Genomic DNA, 21,165 nt, shown 5'->3' with positions numbered 1-21,165 from the left:
AACAGGTGCAGGAACCCCGGTTACATGGCCACAGATCCAGGAGCCCCGGTTACACGGCCACTAATATGAAGTAAAACTTACCTGAACCTACTTCTGAATTTTGCCGGTTAAGAGAGATTTCCGGTTATTTAGGTGCCGGTAAAAAGAGAGTTTCCTGTAATTCCAAATCTTTCCACAGATTTTGGGGTTTAATCAATTTTTTGACTCCGATAAAAGCCGAAACATAACTTTTCAATCAGAATTGATACTCAAGAGTTTCTTGTATCATCAGAAATCGAGCGGAACATCCCTTTGCTCAACTTTATAAGCTGGCCCCTTGGACATTTAATCTTCTATTCTGCCAAAATAACCTGAGCTGTATAGATCTTTGTGCAGACAATACAACTCTTAAATCAGCCAACAGGAGCCAGACTTTTTGCAGTGCAGATTCGGTCTTACCAATTTGATCTTTCACCCTTCATCTTCCAACTCTCAATGGAGCATTCCAGCACCACGAGGAGATGGCATGAAACACGAAAGCAGCGGAAAAAAACAAAAATCAGTGCTACTGAACTCAAAAGGCAGTGATTTCAAACTTCAAACTAGGGCCCTTTGTGTGAAAGTCTGAGAATCCACCGCTGCGGCTATCGGTCTCCAATTGCTCAGTGAAAATGTGCCACGTGGTGTGATACTGAGCCACTGGGGTCAGAAATGTCACAATTTACTCCTGAGCTCAGTTAACTTATCTCAGGCAGGGAGGCAGCTGGGGTACAACAGCTGACCGCTGCCTACCCACATTGGGAGAGTGAGGTGGAGAGAAGTCAGCCAGAGTTCTTGCTCACGATCACCATCAAGTGACCCCCCCCCCTGCTGGAAAGTATGTGTGTACACTGGATAGGGACAGAAGTGGGCTCAGGTGTGAATCTTTCTCTTCCCAATAGGAGGGCAGCATGCCAATACTCACCTGTCTGGCTCACGGGTAGATTGGCCACTTGGGTAAGGTAACAAAGGGTTCCGGACACCAAGTGAAACCACATGCCTAACATGAGTCACTACTTTCAGAAGAGAATTGGAGAAAAATAAAGGCACATATATATATTTAATAATTGTCATTAAAAGCCTTTGAAGGCAATTAGATGGTACAGTGAGCTAGGCAATTAGATGGTACAGTGAGCTAGGCACTGCTTTTTCACCTCTAGCGCCAGGGTTCAATTCAGTAGAGACTAAATGGGAAGAAAGCTTCTGTCTGTTGGCTGTAAGGATCATGTGAAATGAGTTTAGGCAGACTCTATTTCCAAGTAAGAAATAGTACACGTTGCAAAGCAGTCCCTCATCGGGCAGGAACTGGCGATCATAATTCAGCTGCTATTATATTGCTGTATTGCTATGTTAGTGCAGCCAGCTCCCCGCACACTGGTCTCATGCAGCGGGCAGCAACTTGCTGCATTTACTGAGGCCAGACACCAGGAGGATCTGGCAAAAGACTGGCACTCCTGGCCACCGACCTTAATGAAGCTGGCAACACTGCACTGGGGTTGCGATCAGCTGCTCATCGGGAGCTGGTAGCACCAGCGAGCCAGTATAACAATACAAAAGCAACTGGGGACCACATGGTGGTTGGTGTAGCAAATGAAATCTGACCCATCTCAATTCCAAGTCCAGTATATGATTCAACAGAACTACCTTTTGATTTGGTATAGACAGCACAAATACAAAAGTTCCACTGAGTAATTGGATAAAGAAAGGCAGTACAGTAAATTTACGCCACCAGCAGGTTACTGAAGCTTATCTCCTCAGCCACCAAAATTTTAAAATACCCAACTGATGATCTTCCATTCTTCTAACCAATACCCTGTTCCATAGTGGAAGAGGCCATTTTGTTGTTATTTAGCTTGTAAATTAATTTGAACAAATCACTGAGCTAAGTCAAACAAGAGCTTCTCACTCTTAAACATGGTTTTACAAAACCAGTATCTTCCTGCTGGCACACATCCTAAAAATAGGTGACCAGCTCCTTCACTGCATCTGATAACTTTTACTATTTTTCTTCCCCCTTGTTTTCATTTCACCTGTAAAGCTTGACAGTGAGTGGCAAATCAAATGTTCCTGAGTTTAGGTTCATTGTTAAGGCCAATAAAGGAACACATTGTCAAGGGTGAAGAGGTTAGGAGAGAAGCAGCAATGATTAAGTGGCACAATGCTTAGCTTTTATAAGGCTGAGGAGTTCCAGATACAAGTGTGAGTTTTTGAGGATGTAACTAGTAAAATAGATAAGGGAGAACCAGTGGATGTGGTGTATTTGGACTTTCAGAAGGCTTTCGATAAGGTCCCACATAAGAGATTAGCGCGTAAAGTTAAGGCACATGGGATTGGGGGCAAGGTACTGACTTGGATAGAGAACTGGTTGGCAGACAGAAAGCAAAGAGTTGGAATAAACGGGTCGTTTTCCGAGTGGCAGGCAGTGACTAGTGGGGTACTGCAGGGGTCGGGCCTTGGACCCCAGCTATTCACAATATATATTAATGATCTAGACAAGGGAACTAGATGTAATATCTCCAAATTTGCAGACGACACAAAGCTGGGTGAGCGTGTGTGCTGTGAAGAGGATGCCGAGAAACTACAGGATGATTTGGACAGGTTGGGTGATTGGGCAGAAGCATGGCAGATGCAATATAACGTGGATAAATGTGAGGTTATCCACTTTGGTGTCAAAAACAGGAAGGCAGATTATTATCTGAATGGCAATAGATTGGGAGAAGGGGAAGTGCAACGAGACCTGGGTGTCTTTGTGCACCAGTCGCTGAAGGTAAGCATGCAGGTGCAGCAGGCGGTTAAGAAGGCAAATGGTATGTTGACCTTCATAGCGAGAGGGTTTGAGTACAGGGACAAGGATGTCTTGCTGCAGTTGTACAGGGCCTTGGTGAGACCACATCTTGAGTATTGTGTGCAGTTTTGGTCGCCTTATCCGAGGAAGGATATTCTTGCCATGGAGGGAGTGCAGCGAAGATTCACCAGGCTGATACCTGGGATGGCAGGAATGACATATGAGGAGAGATTGGGTCGATTGGGCTTGCACTCGCTGGAGTTTAGAAAAATGAGAGGGGATCTCATTGAAACTTATAAAATTCTGGCAGGACTGGACAGGCTAGATGCAAGGAGGATGTTCCCGATGGTCGGGGAATCTAGAACCAGGGGTCACAGTCTAAGGATAAGGGGTAGGCTTTTTAGGACAGAAATGAGGAGGAATTTCTTCACCCAGAGAGAGTGGTGAACCTGTGAAATTCTCTACCACAGAAGGCAGTAGAGGCCAATTCACTAAATATATTCAAGAAGGAGTTGGGATATATTTCTTAAGGCTAAAGGGATCAAGAGGTATGGGGAGAAAGCAGGGACCGGGTACTGAACTTGGATGATCAGCCATGATCGCATTGAATGGCCTACTCCTGCTCCTACCTTCTATGTTTCTATGTTTCAATACATTTGGGGTGGACAAACAAGAAATGAGAATATACACTCGATGGAAAGAGTGTGGGTGATCAACGAGATCTTGGGGTTCAAATATATAATTTCCTAAAATTGAGAGAAGAGGTAGACAAAGCCATAAGGCGGCCAATGGCACTTTGGGTCTTAGAAATAGGAGCACAAAGTACACAAGTAAAAAAAGTCACAGTTAAGAATACTGTATGCTGTTTCGTGCACCCTTAATGTCCTTCCTATGATGGGGCACACAATTTACCAGGATGATGACAGAGATGGGAAACGTGAATTATTATGAGGAAAGACTTGGAGATACTGGGACTATTTTCAACTGAGCAGAGAAAGTGAAGAGGAAATGTAGTTCACTTTTTTTCCCAATTATAAAGGGTTTTATCGAGTGAATGGGGAAATACTATTTCCTCTGGTTGGAGAGGTCATCAAGAGATTGAGGGGGGATTAGGAGACTTTTTTTTTTTTAAACGCAGAGGATTATTGAAGCCTGGAATGCTTTGCCACAGGGAGCAGTTGAGGGAGAGATCATTTTAAGGGAATATTGGATAAATATTTGACGTAAAGGAAGATACATGACTATGAGGAGAGAGCAGGGCTGTGGGATTAATTTTGGATTGCTCTCGCAAAGTGCTGGAATAGACACTGAGAAAATGACCTCCTTCTGTACGGTGAACCGCTATGGTTACATCAGGCAGGCACTGATGGGAAGTAAGGCGTTCGCAAATAGGAGAATAACAAACTAGAAAGCAGGTTAACTCTGGCTGCTCTCTCCCATCACTTCTCAGCTAGTTACAGGGTACCCTTCCAGAGGACTGGGAGCAGTCGTCCTATCTATCCCTTTGACCAAGGAATGACATTTGACATTGAGAGAAAAATGCTGTAGAAGTGTGGAAAAGCATAAAGGTAAATTCTATTAAAATGAGAAGTTAAATATGAATCCTTGGATGCTGTTATTAGCATTAAAAAAATAATACATTTTATGCTCTAGGTTTCAAGGTCAAGAGAGAGAAAAAATGCTTTCTTTGCCAAGTTGCATCTTTTTAATCATCTGTAGTCTGACCCAGTTTCCCTGGCAGTACATTACACAGGGCAGTCGGCTCATTGTGCTTGTTTAGTTCTGCACCACAGAGGCCAATTGAACAGTTATTTTTGGAAATTGCTAACTACCTGGCAAGTGAAGACAGTGCAATACCGAAGGGCTGCAGAGCACGATTATTTTTTCAGGCTACAGCGAGACTGGATTTTACTCCTTTATTCCAACCCTCTCAGTTACCTTCCTTTAAAAACCACAGTAAAATTCTCAAGACTTACTGAGAACTTGGTCGAATCCACTGTGTTGTTCTGGTTTCATGATTGACAAAATAAGTTCTGCCGAGATTATCCTGCTTCTCTTCCCAGCCACTGGGCAATACAGGAGGTGGTTGGTTATGGACAGTCATGTCCTGTTGGTCCAGAAGTTCCCAGCCAGGCTGAAGAAAAAGCAACGTTCAAGCGTGGTAAAGTCAATCTTTTGAGGCCCACTGTAATATTTCTACATTTTTTGTTCAAAAAACTTGGTCATTTTTATTCCGAATACAAACGAAAATGATTCTTGGCGCCAAGTGATTACAGGTCTTTAGAAACTTAAGAAAAAAATCCGCTTTTCTTGTCACATAAAGAATGTACATTTTAAAAGATGAAAAACAATGTACCTATTCAAAGGATGTTTAAATAAATCACTACTGGTTATATCTTTAAAAACTGGACTATAAATTAACTTGTCCTCAAGTTTTATTTAAATTTGTTAGCTTGAGACCAAAATACACAAAGTCTATTCCTTCTGATACAATCTGAATTTTGCGCAAGTTAGTGTTATTTGTGTCCATTTAAAGTTTTGTGGCAGAGCAAGTACTCCGTGCAGCAAGGGTGCTGATGTGCATTGTGCAGTTGGAACAAAACAGCCCAGCGAAGAAAAACAAACAAAAATGAGATGAGTCACTCTGGGCGGTTTCTGCGCACCTCCAAGGGGCTAAGCAGCAATGTACTGTATGTGAATCGCCTGTTGTCTAAACCAGAAAATGGCGTCTTGCATTTGGTAGGAACTTAACAAGACAGAAGAAAGTAAAAAATGTGGGGGGGGGGGGGGGCGGAGAATAGAAGCAGCAGATCACTCTCTGAACATCAAAAGAAAACTTGCAATAAGCACTTGGGGACGTTCGATTACGTTAAAGGCGCAATATAAGTGCAAGTTGTTGTTGTTGCAGCTCTCGGTTTTCATTCACAAGCAGAAATGCCAGGAGCAATTCATTTAAAAAAAAATAAAAGCTTTTACTGATAAAACCTGGTAGTGGCCATCAGTGTGACTTGATATAAAAGACAATTTATTAGGGGCAGCTGGTTTGCAAAGTGGGGTACAAATGTGAAAAATGAAATAGCAGCATTCAACAGTACAAATTTATAGCCCCGGCAATCCTTGTGCATATTTGTGGGTGCACGCACATTGAAAACACAAGATAAGAATCATTAAACAACAGCAATTTAAAAACACTAAATAGTGGCACTTATACGTTTAATCAATTTTTTTTTACGGCCGTCTACAAATTTACTGGTTCTGTCAAAAAAAGAATTTATACAACGACCAGAAACACTCAACAGTTTATTACACTTACCTCCGATTCATCAGTTTGCTCTGTGCTATCTTCTTCAGAAGCATTACTTTTAGGCAGATAGGTCATCTTTAAGCGAAGATGCCCTTTAACCCTGGATTTATGACTGGGAAAAACACAGCAAAAGCAGTAATTTAAAAAAAAATTAAGTAATTTTGGTACAAATACAAATGATATTCAAGGGGGAACTGCTGCATAAATTCTGCTTTTCATAGTTCTGTGCTTTTTTAAAGAGAGCGATTGACATGAATCAACTGAGCGGCCTGCGGGTGGCGCTGTCCAGGGAGAGTATAAATACTCGGGCACGGGCCCAGCTTGCACAGGACATTCTTAACAGGAACTAGTGAAGGACACAACTAGATCTCCATGTTGTAAAACAGTTGATTAAAGCTTTGTTTAACGCTTAGACCAAGTGCCTAGTAGTTTTCTTACGTCAGAGATTCTATAACGTTATTGCTACAACCATTAAGAGAGCTTTTATGCTTCACCATGGGTCATGAAGGCTGCCTTTCACTCCTCTAGAAAATTACTTCTATCTTGACAATTCCCATAGCACAATGAAAAATCAAATAAATTGAACTAGCTTGGCTTAAAAAAATCACATGTAGAAGCACTTAATCATAGAGTAGGACCCCTGACGTTAGCGCTTCGGAGGGGGAGGGTGGAGATGAATAATCACAGTTCGGACAATGTGCTGAATGGATTCCAAATGAACAATAACTGGAGATGGATCAGCTACTAATGACATTTTAATTTTAAGGCAACGAAAATGTTTTAAGAGGAAATTATCTTTATATTGAGTCACAAAGCTAATACCTTAGCCTAGGTCCATGATTAAGTATTGTAATACAGCTGCATCAGACCGAAGTAGAATGTGTGAATTTAATGCCAAACATAATAACGGAATTTTCAAGACGCCGGCCAAATGACTGCCTTGGGAAAGAAGAACGACGACAAAATAAGTCGTTACAGTCAAAATATCAGTTCATGTAAATTATGCACCACATAATTGTGCAATTAGTTTCTTTTACAGGGGCACCCCTGATGGTTTAGTGACTTTATTCAGTGAGGGGCTAAGCCACACAGACCATCGAAGTCTAGAGTTTGATCCCCATTCAGTGCTGAGTGAGCTGGTCTCAGCCAGGGAGAGAGGAGGAACATCACAATTGGCTTCAATCTACCCGGCTCAAACAAACACAAATTGCCTATGGCTCCTAACCACGATGACTATCCAAGAACCTTTGCTGGACGTCTACAGGTCAAGGATTGGGTTCAGTTGCGATGAATTTGCTCTTGAGGATCACACATGGACACCTGGGCGAGGTACAAGAGGGCATCGGTAATTGTCTTAGGGAGAATGGCGGGGGAGGAAGTTGGCATAAGAAAGTGTTTCCTTTACAGTTTAGAACAAACTTTGATTCTACATAATACAAATTTTGGTCAAGACATTAAAAAAAAAACCAAGCCAAGCACCTGGCTCCCCCAATAGTTCAACTGGTGAAGACAGTGAGTAGGTAAGACATTCAGGCCTGGAAGATCCCAGGTTCAATGCCTGGCCTGTGTTGAGTTAGCCAATCACAGGAGAGCCAGTGGTAGGGGCGCTATCAATGGTTTCAGTGCCCCTGGATTAAAGAGAGAAACCAGCCGAGGCTCCCACTTCTGACTGCTATCCAGCAACCACTGCTGGATATGCATTATGGGTGGTGGACATCAGGATAGGGTTCAACTGCAACGCCCCTGACAGTTGAATAGCTTGGTGACTCACACATGAAAGCTAGCCGGTTGAATGAGGTATGAGGGGGTGCCTGGCACCTGTGGGACCACACCGCAGCAGGAAATTAATCCTTCAGGTGGGGAGCAAACTACCAAGAAAATAAATCAGGTAAAGTGCCAAATCTCAAGTTTCTCATTCAAAGTTGCTGAATTCAAATGATCTGATAATTCATTTTTAAGCATTAAACTCCCTATTTACTATGTTATTGAAATTGCTTATTTCAAATACTGTAATTAGATCATTTAAATGTTAATTATCAGGATTCGACCCTGTTCAGATCTCAGCGAACATGCTGAAATGCATTCTTCCAGTAAACTGTGGACAAGGATCATTTCTTCCCCTTCCATTGCTGGATAGCTGTTTACTGGTTGAGCACCAAGTGTATTATGGCACTATTCTAGCATGGCTGCATGTTTGTGATAGTGAACGAGTTTGATTCGGGGTTGACCCCCGCCTCGGCCAGTGATCCTAATTGTTTCAATTTCTTCGGGTCAGCCGTCAGTTCATTTGTCCACATTTTCAGAAACACATCTGAAATGTTACTGCGTAGAAAATTATACCACCACTGACAACGATGGCAACCTTTCAGTGTCTTTGTTAACTTTAGTACACGTTCACTAATTGCTTCCGGCAGCTTGAAAAGCACGTACTGAAGAAATCTCTGCACAACAGGCCTGATCAGGTACTATGCTAAACTGCGACAGGCTATTTTGAAGGCTCCCCCAGCAACTTGAACAAATCCAAATACTTATATTAGTATCTAAGAAAATCAACATTCACGCAATAATTAGAAGTATTTCCAGGAGAGAAGTTGAACTACGGTCCACTGTATATCTATGTTCAACCGAATACTTTCATTTACCTTCTAGGATGAAGAATAAAATCCTTGAATGTATATGGTCTGTCCAGGTTTGGATTTTCAGTCTGCAATTAAAAAGGGCATCCATTAATTCTGATATATTTGCTTAATATTTCAATTACATTTTCCTACTCCAGTCCTTTTTTTTTTCCATCCAGTTACTCATTTGCACATATTTTCCTTCAACCAGAAAAGCTTCTGCACAATATCTGCCAACAGTGCTCTATAACTGCCCAACAGAAGGTGCTTATATCGTGAGATGAAACAGGCAATGAGTTTTGCCTGGTCACAAGTTGTAGTAACCGAGACTCAGATGAAAACTAACCAACACAGTGCGAGGCAAATTCAACAGTAATGAATCTCTAGGCACCTACAAGGCTGTCATTATTCATAAGAGTCTAGCGGAGTTGCAAATATTACAATTTTCCACCGTTTGAATACGTATAACAAAGCAAGTCTTTATTCCAGTTAGTAAATTAAAGATCGGGCTTATTTTACTGATATGGTTAGTTCTTTTCTTCCCACGTTATCGCTTTACTTGTGGCCTTAGTAGTAAGTGGTTAAGCAAACGGTTAACTTGCCACAGTGAAGGGCATGTTACAGTAATCAGTGATCTCTCCAGGGGTTTAGGAAGAAGTGCAGTGGAGTTCTGGGCTGCTCACCTCAGTCAAAGCAGTCAGATTTTGTTTTGTTGATTAAGCAGAAAAGCAACAGCAATATCTTAAGCAGATAAGAGTGGTTTCCTAGTAAGAAAAATTGTGTGTAAAGGTAAAGGAGGAAAGGAGCACTTTTTTCTACTTATTGACCACGTCAACAACGAGCATTTTCACGTCAGGTCTAAGTTAGAACACAGGCCAGATGCAGAGTAAAGCTCGGTCTGCACTGCCCCAACAAACCGTCAATCGATCGATAACCTCAGAAAAGCACCTCTACTTCACCAGTGCAACTTGTCCACTTACCCCACTAGCCCTTTGGCCCAAGAAAGATTCTTACTTTAGTATCAAATTGTGGCTGGATCTTGCCAGAGTTTAAGACTGGGAGAAGGGGTTAGAGTTGAGGACTGAAAGGCTGTGATCACTTCAGACTGGGGAATGTTCGTTGTTGACATGGTGTCAATAACATAAGAACATAAGAAATAGGAGCAGGAGTAGGCCAATCGGCCCCTCGAGCCTGCTCCGCCATTCAATAAGATCATGGCTGATCTGATCCTAACCGCCAATCTACTATCACAGAACCATCTCCTGAATCTAACAGAATTAGACACACAAAATAGGAGCAGGATCAGGCTACACGGCTCCTGGGCCCGCTCCGCTACCCACAGGGCCATGTCCGATCCGAACCTAGACTCATGTCCAAATTCCTGCCCGCTCCCCATAACCCTTAATTCCCTTTACTTCTAGGAAACTGTCTATTTCTGTTTTAAATTTATGTATTGATGTAGCTTCTACAGCTTTTTGGGGCAGCATATTCCATGGACCTACCACCCTCTGAGTGAAGTAGTTCCTCCTCATCTCAGTTTTGAAAGAGCAGCCCCTTATTCTAAGACTATGCCCCCTAGTTCTAGTTTCACCCATCATCGGGAACATCCTCCCCGCATCCACCCGATCCAACCCCTTCACAATCTTATATGTTTCAATGAGATCGCCTCTCATTCTTCTGAACTCCAATGAGTAGAGTCCCAATCTACTCAACCTCTCCTCATATGTCCATCCCCTCATCCCCGGGATTAACCGAATGAACCTTCTTTGTACTGACTCGAGAGCAAGTATGTCTTTTCTTAAGTATGGACACCAAAACTGTACGCAGTATTCCAGGTGCGGTCTCACCAATACCTTGTACAACTGAAGCAATACCTCCCTATTTTTATATTCTATCCCCCTAGCAATGAAAGCCAACATTCCATTGGCCTTCTTAATCACTTGCTGCACCTGCATACTAACCTTTTGAGTTTCGTGCACCAGGACCCCCAGATCCCTTTGTACTTCAGTACTTTCCAGTTTCTTGCCATTAAGATAATAGCTTGCTCTACGATTTTTCCTGCCAAAGTGCATAACCTCATACTTTCCAGTATTGTATTCCATCTGCCAAATCTCTGCCCACTTACTTAGCCTGTCTATGTCCCCTTGCAGGTTTTTTATGTCCTCCTCACTCACTACTTTCCCTCCCATCTTAGTATCATCTGCAAACTTTGATATGTTACACTCGGTCCCCTCCTCCAAATCGTTAATATAGATTGTAAAGAGTTGGGGACCCAGCACCGACCCCTGCGGAACACCACTAGTTACTGATTGCCATTCTGAGAATGAACCATTTATCCCAACTCTCTGCCTTCTGTTAGATAGCCAATCCTCTATCCATGCCAGAATAATACCCCCAATCCCGTGATTTTTTATCTTAAGCAATAATCTTTTGTGTGGCACCTTGTCAAATGCCTTTTGGAAGTCTAAATACACTGCGTCCACTGGTTCCCCTTTATCCACCCTATATGTTACTTCCTCAAAGAACTCCAGCAAATTTGTCAAACATGACTTCCCCTTCATAAAACCATGCTGACTTTGTCCTATTAAATGATGATTATCCAAATGTCCTGTTACTGTCTCCTTAATAATGGACTCCAAAATTTTACCTACCACAGATGTTAGGCTAACTGGTCTATAGTTTCCAGCCTTCTGTCTACTGCCCTTTTTAAATAAGGGTGTTACATTAGCAGTTTTCCAGTCTGCCGGGACCTTTGCTGAGTCCAGGGAGTTTTGGAAAATTATTACCAATGCATCCACAATCCCTACCGCCACTTCCCTCAAGACCCTAGGATGTAAGCCATCAGGTCCAGGTGATTTATCCACCTTGAGTCCCATTATTTTACCGAGTACCACTTCCTTAGTGATTTTGATCGTGTTTAGCTCCTCCCCCCCTATAGCCCCCTGTTTGTCCAGTGTTGGGATATTCTTAGTGTCTTCTACTGTAAAGACTGATACAAAATATTCATTCAGTGTTTTTGCCATCTCCATATTTCCCACCATTAATTTCCCGGTCTCATCCTCTAAGGGACCAACATTTACTTTAGCCACCCTTTTTCTTTTTATATAACTATAAAAACTCTTACTATCTGTTTTTATATTTTTTGCTAATTTACTTTCATAATCTATCTTCCCTTTCTTAATCAATCTTTTTGTTATTTTTTGCTGTCTTTTAAAGTTTTCCCAATCCTCTATCCTCCCACTAGATTTGGCTACCTTATATGCCCTTGTTTTTAGTCGAATACTATCCTTAATTTCTTTACTTAGCCACGGATGGCTGTCTTTTCTTTTACACCCTTTTCTTCTCAGTGGAATATATATTTTTTGGAAGTTGTAAACTAACTCCTTAAATGTACACCATACCTTGTGCCCCTTCCTGACACGCTCTGGTTTTTAATTTCGCCACTGCTACCTAAGTCTATGACCTTCGCTGTTGTCATTTTTATTATTTGCTCTCTAGGAACCTCCCCCCCACTAGTTAGTTTAAAGCCCTCTCTACAGCCCTAGTTATATGATCCGCCAGGACTCTAGTCCCAGCACTGGCCAAGTGAAGCCCGTCCCAACGGAACAGCTCCCTCCTGCCCCAGTACTGGTGCCAGTGTCCCAGGAAGCAAAACCCATTTCTCCCACACCAGTCTTTGAGCCACGCATTTAACTCTCTAATTTTATTTGTCCTAGCCAAATTCGCTCGTGGCTCAGGTAATAATCCAGAGATTATTACCCTTGAGGTTCTGTTTTTTAATTTGACCCCTAGCTGTTCATACTCCTTTAACAGAACCGGCTTCCTAGTCCTATCTACGTCGCTTGTACCAACATGGACCACGACAACTGGATCCACCCCCTCCCACTGCAAGTTTCTTTCCAGCCCAGAGGAGATGTCCTTAACCCTGGCACCGGGTAGGCAACACAGCCTTCGGGACTCTCGCTCTCGGCTGCAGAGAACTCTATCTATCCCCCTAATAATACTATCCCCTACTATAAGTAGGGGAAAAAAGTGCTCCTTTTCTCCTTTACCGTGCACCCGACACAAAATTTGCCTTACCAGAAAACCCCTCTTAGCTGCTTATGACATTGCTGTTGCTTTTCTGCTAAATCAACCAAAAAAAACTTTGGAAATACTCAGTAGGTCAAGCAGCATCTGTAGAGAAACAGGACTCCATTCCCTTCCCCTATTTTCTCAGTCTCCACTGAATCTGCTCTGATGATGCCAGAATGTCCTTCCTTTTCCTCAGCCGAGAATTCCCCATCACTACATTTGACGAGGCCCTTGATCAAGTCCGTTCCATTTCCCGTGCTTCTGCCGTAACCTCTTCTCCCCATCCCCCCACTCAGAATCGAGATAGGGTCCCCCGTGTCCTCACTTTCCACCCCACCAGCCTCCGTACCCCTCTCTCTGCTTCTATACCACTATTCCAGATGGTCTGCTGTCCCAAACTCAAGTCCCACTTTCCTCCAGCAATGTTCAGAGTCCTGAAATGAACCAGTACCTTGCTGCAAATTGGCCAGTTTTACATCACCGGAGAAGCTGGATTGCCTGCTTCTCAGGAGTTCACCGAGAACAGAAAACAAGATTTAAAGTAGAGATGGTCATACTGCACGTCAGACAGGAGAAGACTGGAGTTGGGGACACAATATCTTGAGAGGCATCAGTAAGAAGCCAGGGGAAGAAAAAAGGCAGTAACAAGTGGAGGAGACAAAAATGGACTGAAGTAAAAAAGTTACAATGGTCTTCATCTAATTATTGAGTTTAATCTCAGGGTTCAAAAGCCATTTACCGACCATCCAAAGGGTACATCCACCACAGTCTGTGTAACAAGCAATCACAGCTGAACTCGAGCTCTAAATGGAAAAGCCACATTGGATGGAGGTCTTCCCCCCCCCGGCTCAAGAGGCTAAAGACAGGAGCACTTGCCAGTCTCCATATATGTACGGTGAAGGAGAAAGCACAAGAGTTGTGGAGGGAGCGAAAGAGAGGAGCAATAAGGGGGAAGAGAGAAAGAGAGACACAGGCAGAGCGAGAGGGACAGCGAGAGCGATACACACACACACACCAAGCGAGCGAGCGAGACACACACACAGAGACAGACAGGGAGAGCGAGCGATAGACTGTGAGCGCGATACACACACACACAAAGAGACAGCGAGAGTGAGAGAGAGAGAGACACACACAGACAGACACCGACCGACGGAGGGAGACCAACGGAGGGGCGAGAGAGAGAGAGAGACAGAGAGAGAGAGACAGAGAGAGAGACAGAGAGAGAGAGAGAGAGAGAGAGAGAGACAGAGAGAGAGAGAGAGAGAGAGACAGAGAGACAGGGAGAGAGACAGGGAGAGAGACAGAGAGAGAGACAGAGAGAGAGACAGAGAGAGAGACAGAGAGAGAGACAGAGAGACAGAGAGAGAGACAGAGAGAGACAGAGACAGAGAGAGAGACAGAGAGAGAGACAGAGAGAGAGACAGAGAGAGAGACAGAGAGAGAGAGAGAGAGAAAGAGAGACAGAGAGAGAGAGAATTACAAAAAGAAAATATGATAAATCAAAACTAGCTTTCAAAATACATCATAAATGCACATTAATGAGATTTAATGAAAAATCAATCAGTAAATGTATAGTTTCACATCATATTTGGCAAATGAAGGCAGAAACCTTTGGCACAAAAATATTCTCAAATTACAATTCTCTCTGCTAGAATTAAAACTTACCGGGATATGTTGAAGGGGAATATCCACCAGGCCCAGAAAATCATCCCTGGTCTAAGAAAAGAGATGGGGGGTAAAAATGCGAGAAATGAATCATCTGGTTTAAAATAGGAAAACTCACGCCACTTTCCTCCCGACTTGGCTTCTTTTACAGTGCATGATAAATATCGCTCTGGTTAGTCTCAGAAATTCTGAACACTTGCTCCTCTTGGCATTATATACAAGAAAGTGAGTTTTGCACTTGGTAAACAGCTTAAGGCAAGTAAATCTTCAGGACACAAAGTGACACAGCAGCAGCATTTCATACCTGGGTATTACCTGGTGCTGCGTTCCTACTGCTCTTTTATAAGAAAAGCCTAACAACTGGAAACGTTGCCCCCTATGGGGTTAATTTTAACCTAACATTGCTGGGCGGGAAACCCACAGGATCACCGGCAGGGTGTCAAGCGGAACACCGGCTTGACACCCTGCTCAATATTACTCTCGACTGACTTCGATGCAGTGTAAAATCAAGCGGGGTGTTAAACCAGCGCTGCACCCAATCATGGCAGTTCCCTGATGAATGAGTTTGATTAAAATTGCCCCCCACCCTGTAGTCTTTCACATTCAAATACGTGAAACATACCATTTGCCATCCATCAGTATCATTTATTCTGTGGTTATATGATTTCAGAATATAATGGGAAGCACAATTATCTAATATTATTGATTAGAATTGCAATTGGGAAATATCAGCACTGTTGGTTATAAAAATACTCAAGTTATATTTTATTTATATATGTGAAAAAGAATGCATATGTAGTATCACAACAATCAGTCACAAGATATATTGGAACTTGTTAAGATTAGGCTGGATGAAAATGTTAATGTGCGAATATTTCAAATAAGTACTTTCGAGCAGCATTCTCCCCTCGGCTGTAAGTGCAGCAACAGGACAGAGAATGTTACAGCACAGGAGGAGGCCACTTGGCCCATCGTGCCTGTGGTTTGAAAGAGCTACCCAATTGGTCCCACTTCCCTGCTCGTTCCTCATTATAAGAAGAAAACACCGTCCATTAAGTGACAGCATTTGCTGCAAAGCAACTGACAATATTGTCCTATCAACTTAATCCAACAGTATTACGTGACAGAGAAGTTACGTAGGCTTGACTTTTTGATACTGGCAGAAAATCAACACAAAAGGAGGCTGGTTTTGCTTTAATGTGAACTGTATAATCACAAAAAGTTGAACAAAATGAGCCTGGCTTTTCTCCCTGGTCAATATTACAGTAAAACTCATAAAACAGTAACACAAAACATTGATGATTGAACACAATGTTACCAATCTACAGCATTAGCCTAAAGGATTTGTTTTTAATGTTGCATGCTAATTGATGCCTATCTTTAGGTCCAATGTTAAATAAGATTGGGCAGTCTCTGCATATCAATTGAGTCCAGAAAAATAAAACTTCCTGCAATTGGCACAAATGGGCTCCAGTTGGCAGTCAGTGAGGCTGACTAATTCATCTAAAATTATACAATTTCAAAAATACGTGTTAGTCGCTGATGCGGAGAACAGTCCACACAACCGAAACCAGCGTTGCACTTTACACCCGGGGTATTCAATTAGTTAGCGGGAGCTCCAGTTGCCGTCAATGTTAATAAACCATGGCTCCGGATTACCATTGCACTGAGAGAAACAGTGCATCCTGTCGCACACAAAGAACCAGGAAGTGGGTGCCAGAGTCGACAAAGTGATTATCTTCCCCGCTTGAAAGCCAAACAGCTTCGATCAAGATAGACTGACCATCATGTTACCTACCCACTAACTAATAAGGGATGCAAGCTGCCCCCTGTGCAGAAGATGGTGAACTACTGGAAGAGCAGCGAAAAAAAAAAGGACTTGCATTTATATAGCGCCTTTCACGACCACCGGACGTCCCAAAGCGCTCGACAGCCAATGAAGTACTTGTTTTTTTTTTAAAATGTAGTCACTGTTGTAATGTAGGAAACGCGGCAGCCACGTCGGAGTCCCACTGCCTGGAGGTACAGGACAGTGGAACGCGGATCATTTGGCCCACTGGCATCAGATGCCAATGCTGAAGGATATACTTTTTTTGTAAAAAGTAAATGAAAAGCAGGGAAGCCGTCTGTGAATAAACAGCTTAGTGACACTACTTGTCTGTAGGGTTACTTTTCCCGTCTGCAGCTACAGAACTAAAAAGTACGTTCATTCGTTTGCCAATCTGCACTGACTTGTTAATCAAAGGGTGATGAGTGTGTCCATCACTGGATTGTCCGTCGTTACACCACAAATCACAGTGTTCACTTGAATCCAGAACCACAGAGGGGCAAGGAGTTGCCTATTGGGGTGAAGCCAGAGAAACGTGCAGCAGCTACAAGCTGCTGTGCTCCCCTCGGCCAGGCTAGGTCCTGGGTCAAGCCTTGCCCTGGCTGCAATTCCAACTATTGCCGGGTTCCACCTTGGTCGCACCACCCACTGGCTCCAGCCTCTTCATTTTGTGGCTCCACATAAGCCTTCCACAGATTACAAGTCATTCTGACGCTGAGCCACTTTCAGGCAGCAGCCCCATTTCAGTAGTCGAGCTGTACATGCACGTTACAGCACTGTACTTGAAAACACAGGCGCACATTTGGTCGCAGTACTGCTTTCCAACCAACAGATGATGCCAGTGTACTTTGTGTGGGATGGCCCCTGTGCAGAGATAGGTAGACAGTGGGCCAGAATTTGCGGTGGGTAATAATGGCGAGCCAACAGCTTTCGTCGTTATTACCCCTTTGAAACTGACCGCAAGATACAGCGCATCCCAACACGGAAATCCTGAAGTTGCAGTCTGTCATATTACGCTTCCCCATAGACTCCGCGTGTGAAGTCTCCGACCTTCAGTCTTGCATACAAAAGAACGAACTGTCGAGAATTTGCACTAACTGCCCACTTGTAATGGATTTACCTCGCTGTTAAATCTTAAGCCTTTGTGGAAGTAGGCGTATCGAGCCTGTTTGGCTATCGCAAATACTTAATTAGGTGAAAAATGAAACCGGAAGGATACTCTTACAGGCAAAACACCTACCCGAAAGGGCTGCAAGACACAGCCATCCACTTTTTCAATTTTATTACACCCTTTAAAAAAATTTGAATGACACTTTAAAAGTAATTTTGTTCACATTTATATGACTTCTGAAAATTTTGATAACATCCATATGACTTCGTAAAAATTTTGCTTAACTTGAACCATCCAGAGCTTTGATATAGGGATGATTAACCAGGGTTTAGAAAACATTTCTAACTCACGCCCAACAGAACAGCCACATCTTATCCTACATTTGCAGGCCTTGTGCTCTCCAATGTTTTTCCAAAGCCAAACAAACAATAGAATTCCCTGGCACCAGCATTCAGATATTTCAGATTACAACCGCGCTCACTGAATGTAAAATAATGCCTTCAATCTGTAGGCACGGGGATGCAGTTTTACAATCGTTACTACCTTCAACAATCACTGTGTTGTGCCAGGATTTTAACAACACTTAAAATTGCGCATGATTGGTAGACCGAGGCATCGGGTTTAAATAAAAATGTTGTAGTGTACCATTCATACACAACAATTTCTTACATGTTATTAAAATCCTGGCACAACACAGTGATGGCATACGGAAGCCAAGTCACTTAAAAAAAAATAAGCAAACAATTTGGTTCTTGGTTGCCAACATAAACTTAACAGAACAAAATGGACCTTTCTTGGTATTTTTCAATTATTCCAAATTTTGTGTGGAATTCCCACCAGTCGAGTCTGGCAAACGCCCTACATAAACTTTCAGTGTTGAATTAAAATGGCCGCCATCCCCTACCGATGAAAGTTTCAACAGAACCTCCTTTGTATCCTTGTGCCATCTCCAAAACTTGGTTCAGCTGGCACACAGCGTCTGGAGAGCGGACAGAGCCCCCAAACAGCTGATAACACAAAAAAAATGTACAACTGATTAAACAGCACTGAATAAAGACCGACGACCAAGGCCACTGTTTCAATATGACTGAATTAAGTTAAGTTTATTTTACACTGGATTTCAAGACTGTTACTTGTATTTTAGGGATCACATTCCAAAAACAAACCCAACACATACAAAAAGTAGTAGTCTCGGTGGGAGTGCAGTGCTCGGCACTAAGCCCATGGTCTACAGAGCAGCAGTGATACCTGCCCTGCTGTATGCCTCAGAGACATGGACCATGTACAGCAGGCACCTCAAAGCACTGGAGAGGTACCACCAACGCTGCCTCCGCAAGATCCTGCAAAACCATTGGCAGGATAGGCACACCAACGTCAGGTGTTCTCGCTCAGGCCAACATCCCCAGCATCAAAGCTTTGACCACGCTCGATCAGCTCCGATGGACGGGTCACATCGTCTGCATGCCCGATACGAAACTCCCAAACAAGCGCTTTACTCGGAGCTCCGGCACGGCAAGAGAGCCCCAGGTGGGCAGAGGAAACGCTTCAAGGACACCCTCAAAGCCTCCTTGAAAGAGTCCAACATCCCCACCGACACCTGGGAATCCCTGGCCCAAGACCGCACAAAGTGGAGGAGAAGCATCCGGGAAGGCGCCGAACACTTCGAGTCTCTTTGCCGGGAGCAAGCGGAAGCCAAGCGCAAGCAGCGCAAGGAACCCAAGCACCCCACCCACCCGCCCCTTCAACCACCGTCTGCCCCACCTGTGACAGAGACTGCAAGTCCCGCAGTGGACTCATCAGTCACCTGACAACTCATTTTTAATGTGGAAGCGAGCCATCCTCGGTTCCGACTGCCTAAGAAGAAGTGGGACATGAACTTGTCCTAATTTAATATTCCATTAGTTGTAAGAGGGAAATAAAACTGCAGTACACAAGTGCAATTTTTGAAGTCATGAATTTAGACATTTTTGAAAAGGAACGCGAGCTCTGATGCTATAAACTTACTTTGCGAAGCAATCTGCTCATGTCCCCCCGAGAAAGCTTTGATTTTTTTTTGACACTGGTGCATTTTCAAGCAGTTTAAAGTACACTTTGATTTAGTATTCAAAGCCAAAAATAATTTTGTAATGGCTATATCTTCAAATAAAAGTGGTCATTTCAGTTTTTGCACCATCAGGAGGTAATATTCTGTGTAGAACACGGCAGGCCTGCATTTATTTAGATGCCACAGCTGAAATTACATTAATAACTGCCTGTAGGCTGACTTACATTAAAAATTATTCAAACAGAAATAAACATTTTTAATACAGAAACCATTAATGTTAAGAACATAACTTGTATTTCTAAAGCACTCGAGAGCAGTAAGATGGCTCACTGCACTTTAAATTGCAGGGAAATAACAACAATTAGTTAATAAACTGGAGCACCAAGTAAACTTTGAAACATTTTGAACAGTCACTCTCGCACAACTAAATATTCCCAACCGTTCCAGTTCACTAAAGGTCCTTTACCCCATCGAGACTCCGTTCACAGAGACCGCACCCCGTCCGTTCCTCCATCCTTTACACAAGCATTCCCTTCTCCAACTCTCCGCTCACATTGGCTCTATTCTCCCTCACCAATTCAACCTGGCACTATTCTCCTTCTCTAACCTCGTTAAGCTGGTAGTGTTCGTCCATGCCTGGAGAGTGCAGCTCCAACAACACTCAAGAAGCTCGACACCATTCAGGATAAAGCAGCCCGCTTGATTGGCACTCCATCCACCACCTTCAACATTCACTCCCTCCACCACCGGCGCACTGTGGCTGCAGTGTGTACCATCGACAAGATGCACTGCAGCAACTCGCCAAAGCTCCTTCAACAGCACCTTCCAAACCCGCGACCTCTACCACTTAGAAGGACAAGGGCAGCAGACGCATGGGAACATCACCACCTACAAGTTCCCCTCCAAGCCACACACCATCCTGACTTGGACCTGTATCGCCGTTCCTTCACTGTCGCTGGGCCAAAATCCTGGAACTCCCTTCCTAACAGCATTGTGGGTGTACCTACACCATATAGACTGCAGCGGTTCAAGGCGGCGGCTCACCACCATCTTCTCAAAGGCAATTAGGGATGGGCACTAAATGCAGGCCTAGCCAGCGACGCCCACATCGCATCAATGAATTAATTCTCCCCTGTTCAAGCTGCTCCTCTTCCATCCACTACCCCACCCGACTACAGACTGGTACTTTTTACACACCCCAGTTCATTCTGGCATTCCACCCACCCCGCCCTCCCAACTCCCCCTCAAACATGCTGGCACTTTCCTTCCTTCCTCTTCCCAAAGGTCCACCCAGCTTCTGCAGCATTCCCGCTCCCCTTCATTACCCATCCGTTTCCACTTGATGTCTATTGCAATCCATTCATCTCTCCCTTCATTCGCATCTATTTCCCCCATTCCCCTCAGCTGTCCCTACCCGAGTCCAACTGCGAGGTGATCCATCGGTATACTGTAGACAGAAACGGTTTTTTTTTTAGCGCTTTGAGTATACTCTCTCTGATGGGGTGATTAAACAAATGGACTGCAACTAAAATAATTTTAAATAAAACTTAAATTAAATTAAAATTGCGTTGGCCGGGGTGGTGATGCACTCCAGTGCCCATGGCGCCCACCGGTCGCGGAAGGCCTCGAGCGTGCCGGCGGACACCGCGTGCTCCATCTCCAGGGCCACCCGGGCACGAACATGGCCGCGGAAGAGAGGCAGGCAATCGAGCCGAACG

General features: G+C 43.6%; 1 protein-coding gene across 4 annotated transcripts in view; it reads right to left on the bottom strand.

Annotated features, from left to right (window-relative positions):
- Positions 1-21,165, bottom strand: part of nedd4a (NEDD4 E3 ubiquitin protein ligase a) — a 137,423-nt gene that overhangs the window by 25,222 nt on the left and 91,036 nt on the right. For all 4 annotated transcript variants that reach the window (XM_085968760.1, XM_085968761.1, XM_085968764.1 and 1 more), the window contains 4 exons: positions 14,465-14,515; positions 8,750-8,811; positions 6,117-6,219; positions 4,780-4,937 (listed from right to left, as the gene is read on the bottom strand). In XM_085968760.1, coding sequence (XP_085824886.1) covers positions 4,780-4,937; positions 6,117-6,219; positions 8,750-8,811; positions 14,465-14,515 — 374 coding nt within the window. The remainder of the gene's footprint in view (positions 1-4,779; positions 4,938-6,116; positions 6,220-8,749; positions 8,812-14,464; positions 14,516-21,165) is intronic.

The sequence above is a fragment of the Somniosus microcephalus genome, chromosome 27, assembly GCF_052327205.1.
Source record: "Somniosus microcephalus isolate GS21.2 chromosome 27, FLI_Smic_1.0, whole genome shotgun sequence".
NCBI lineage: Eukaryota > Metazoa > Chordata > Chondrichthyes > Squaliformes > Somniosidae > Somniosus > Somniosus microcephalus.
Note: the sequence above shows the minus strand (reverse complement) of the source record. Positions and strands in the feature narration are given on the sequence as shown.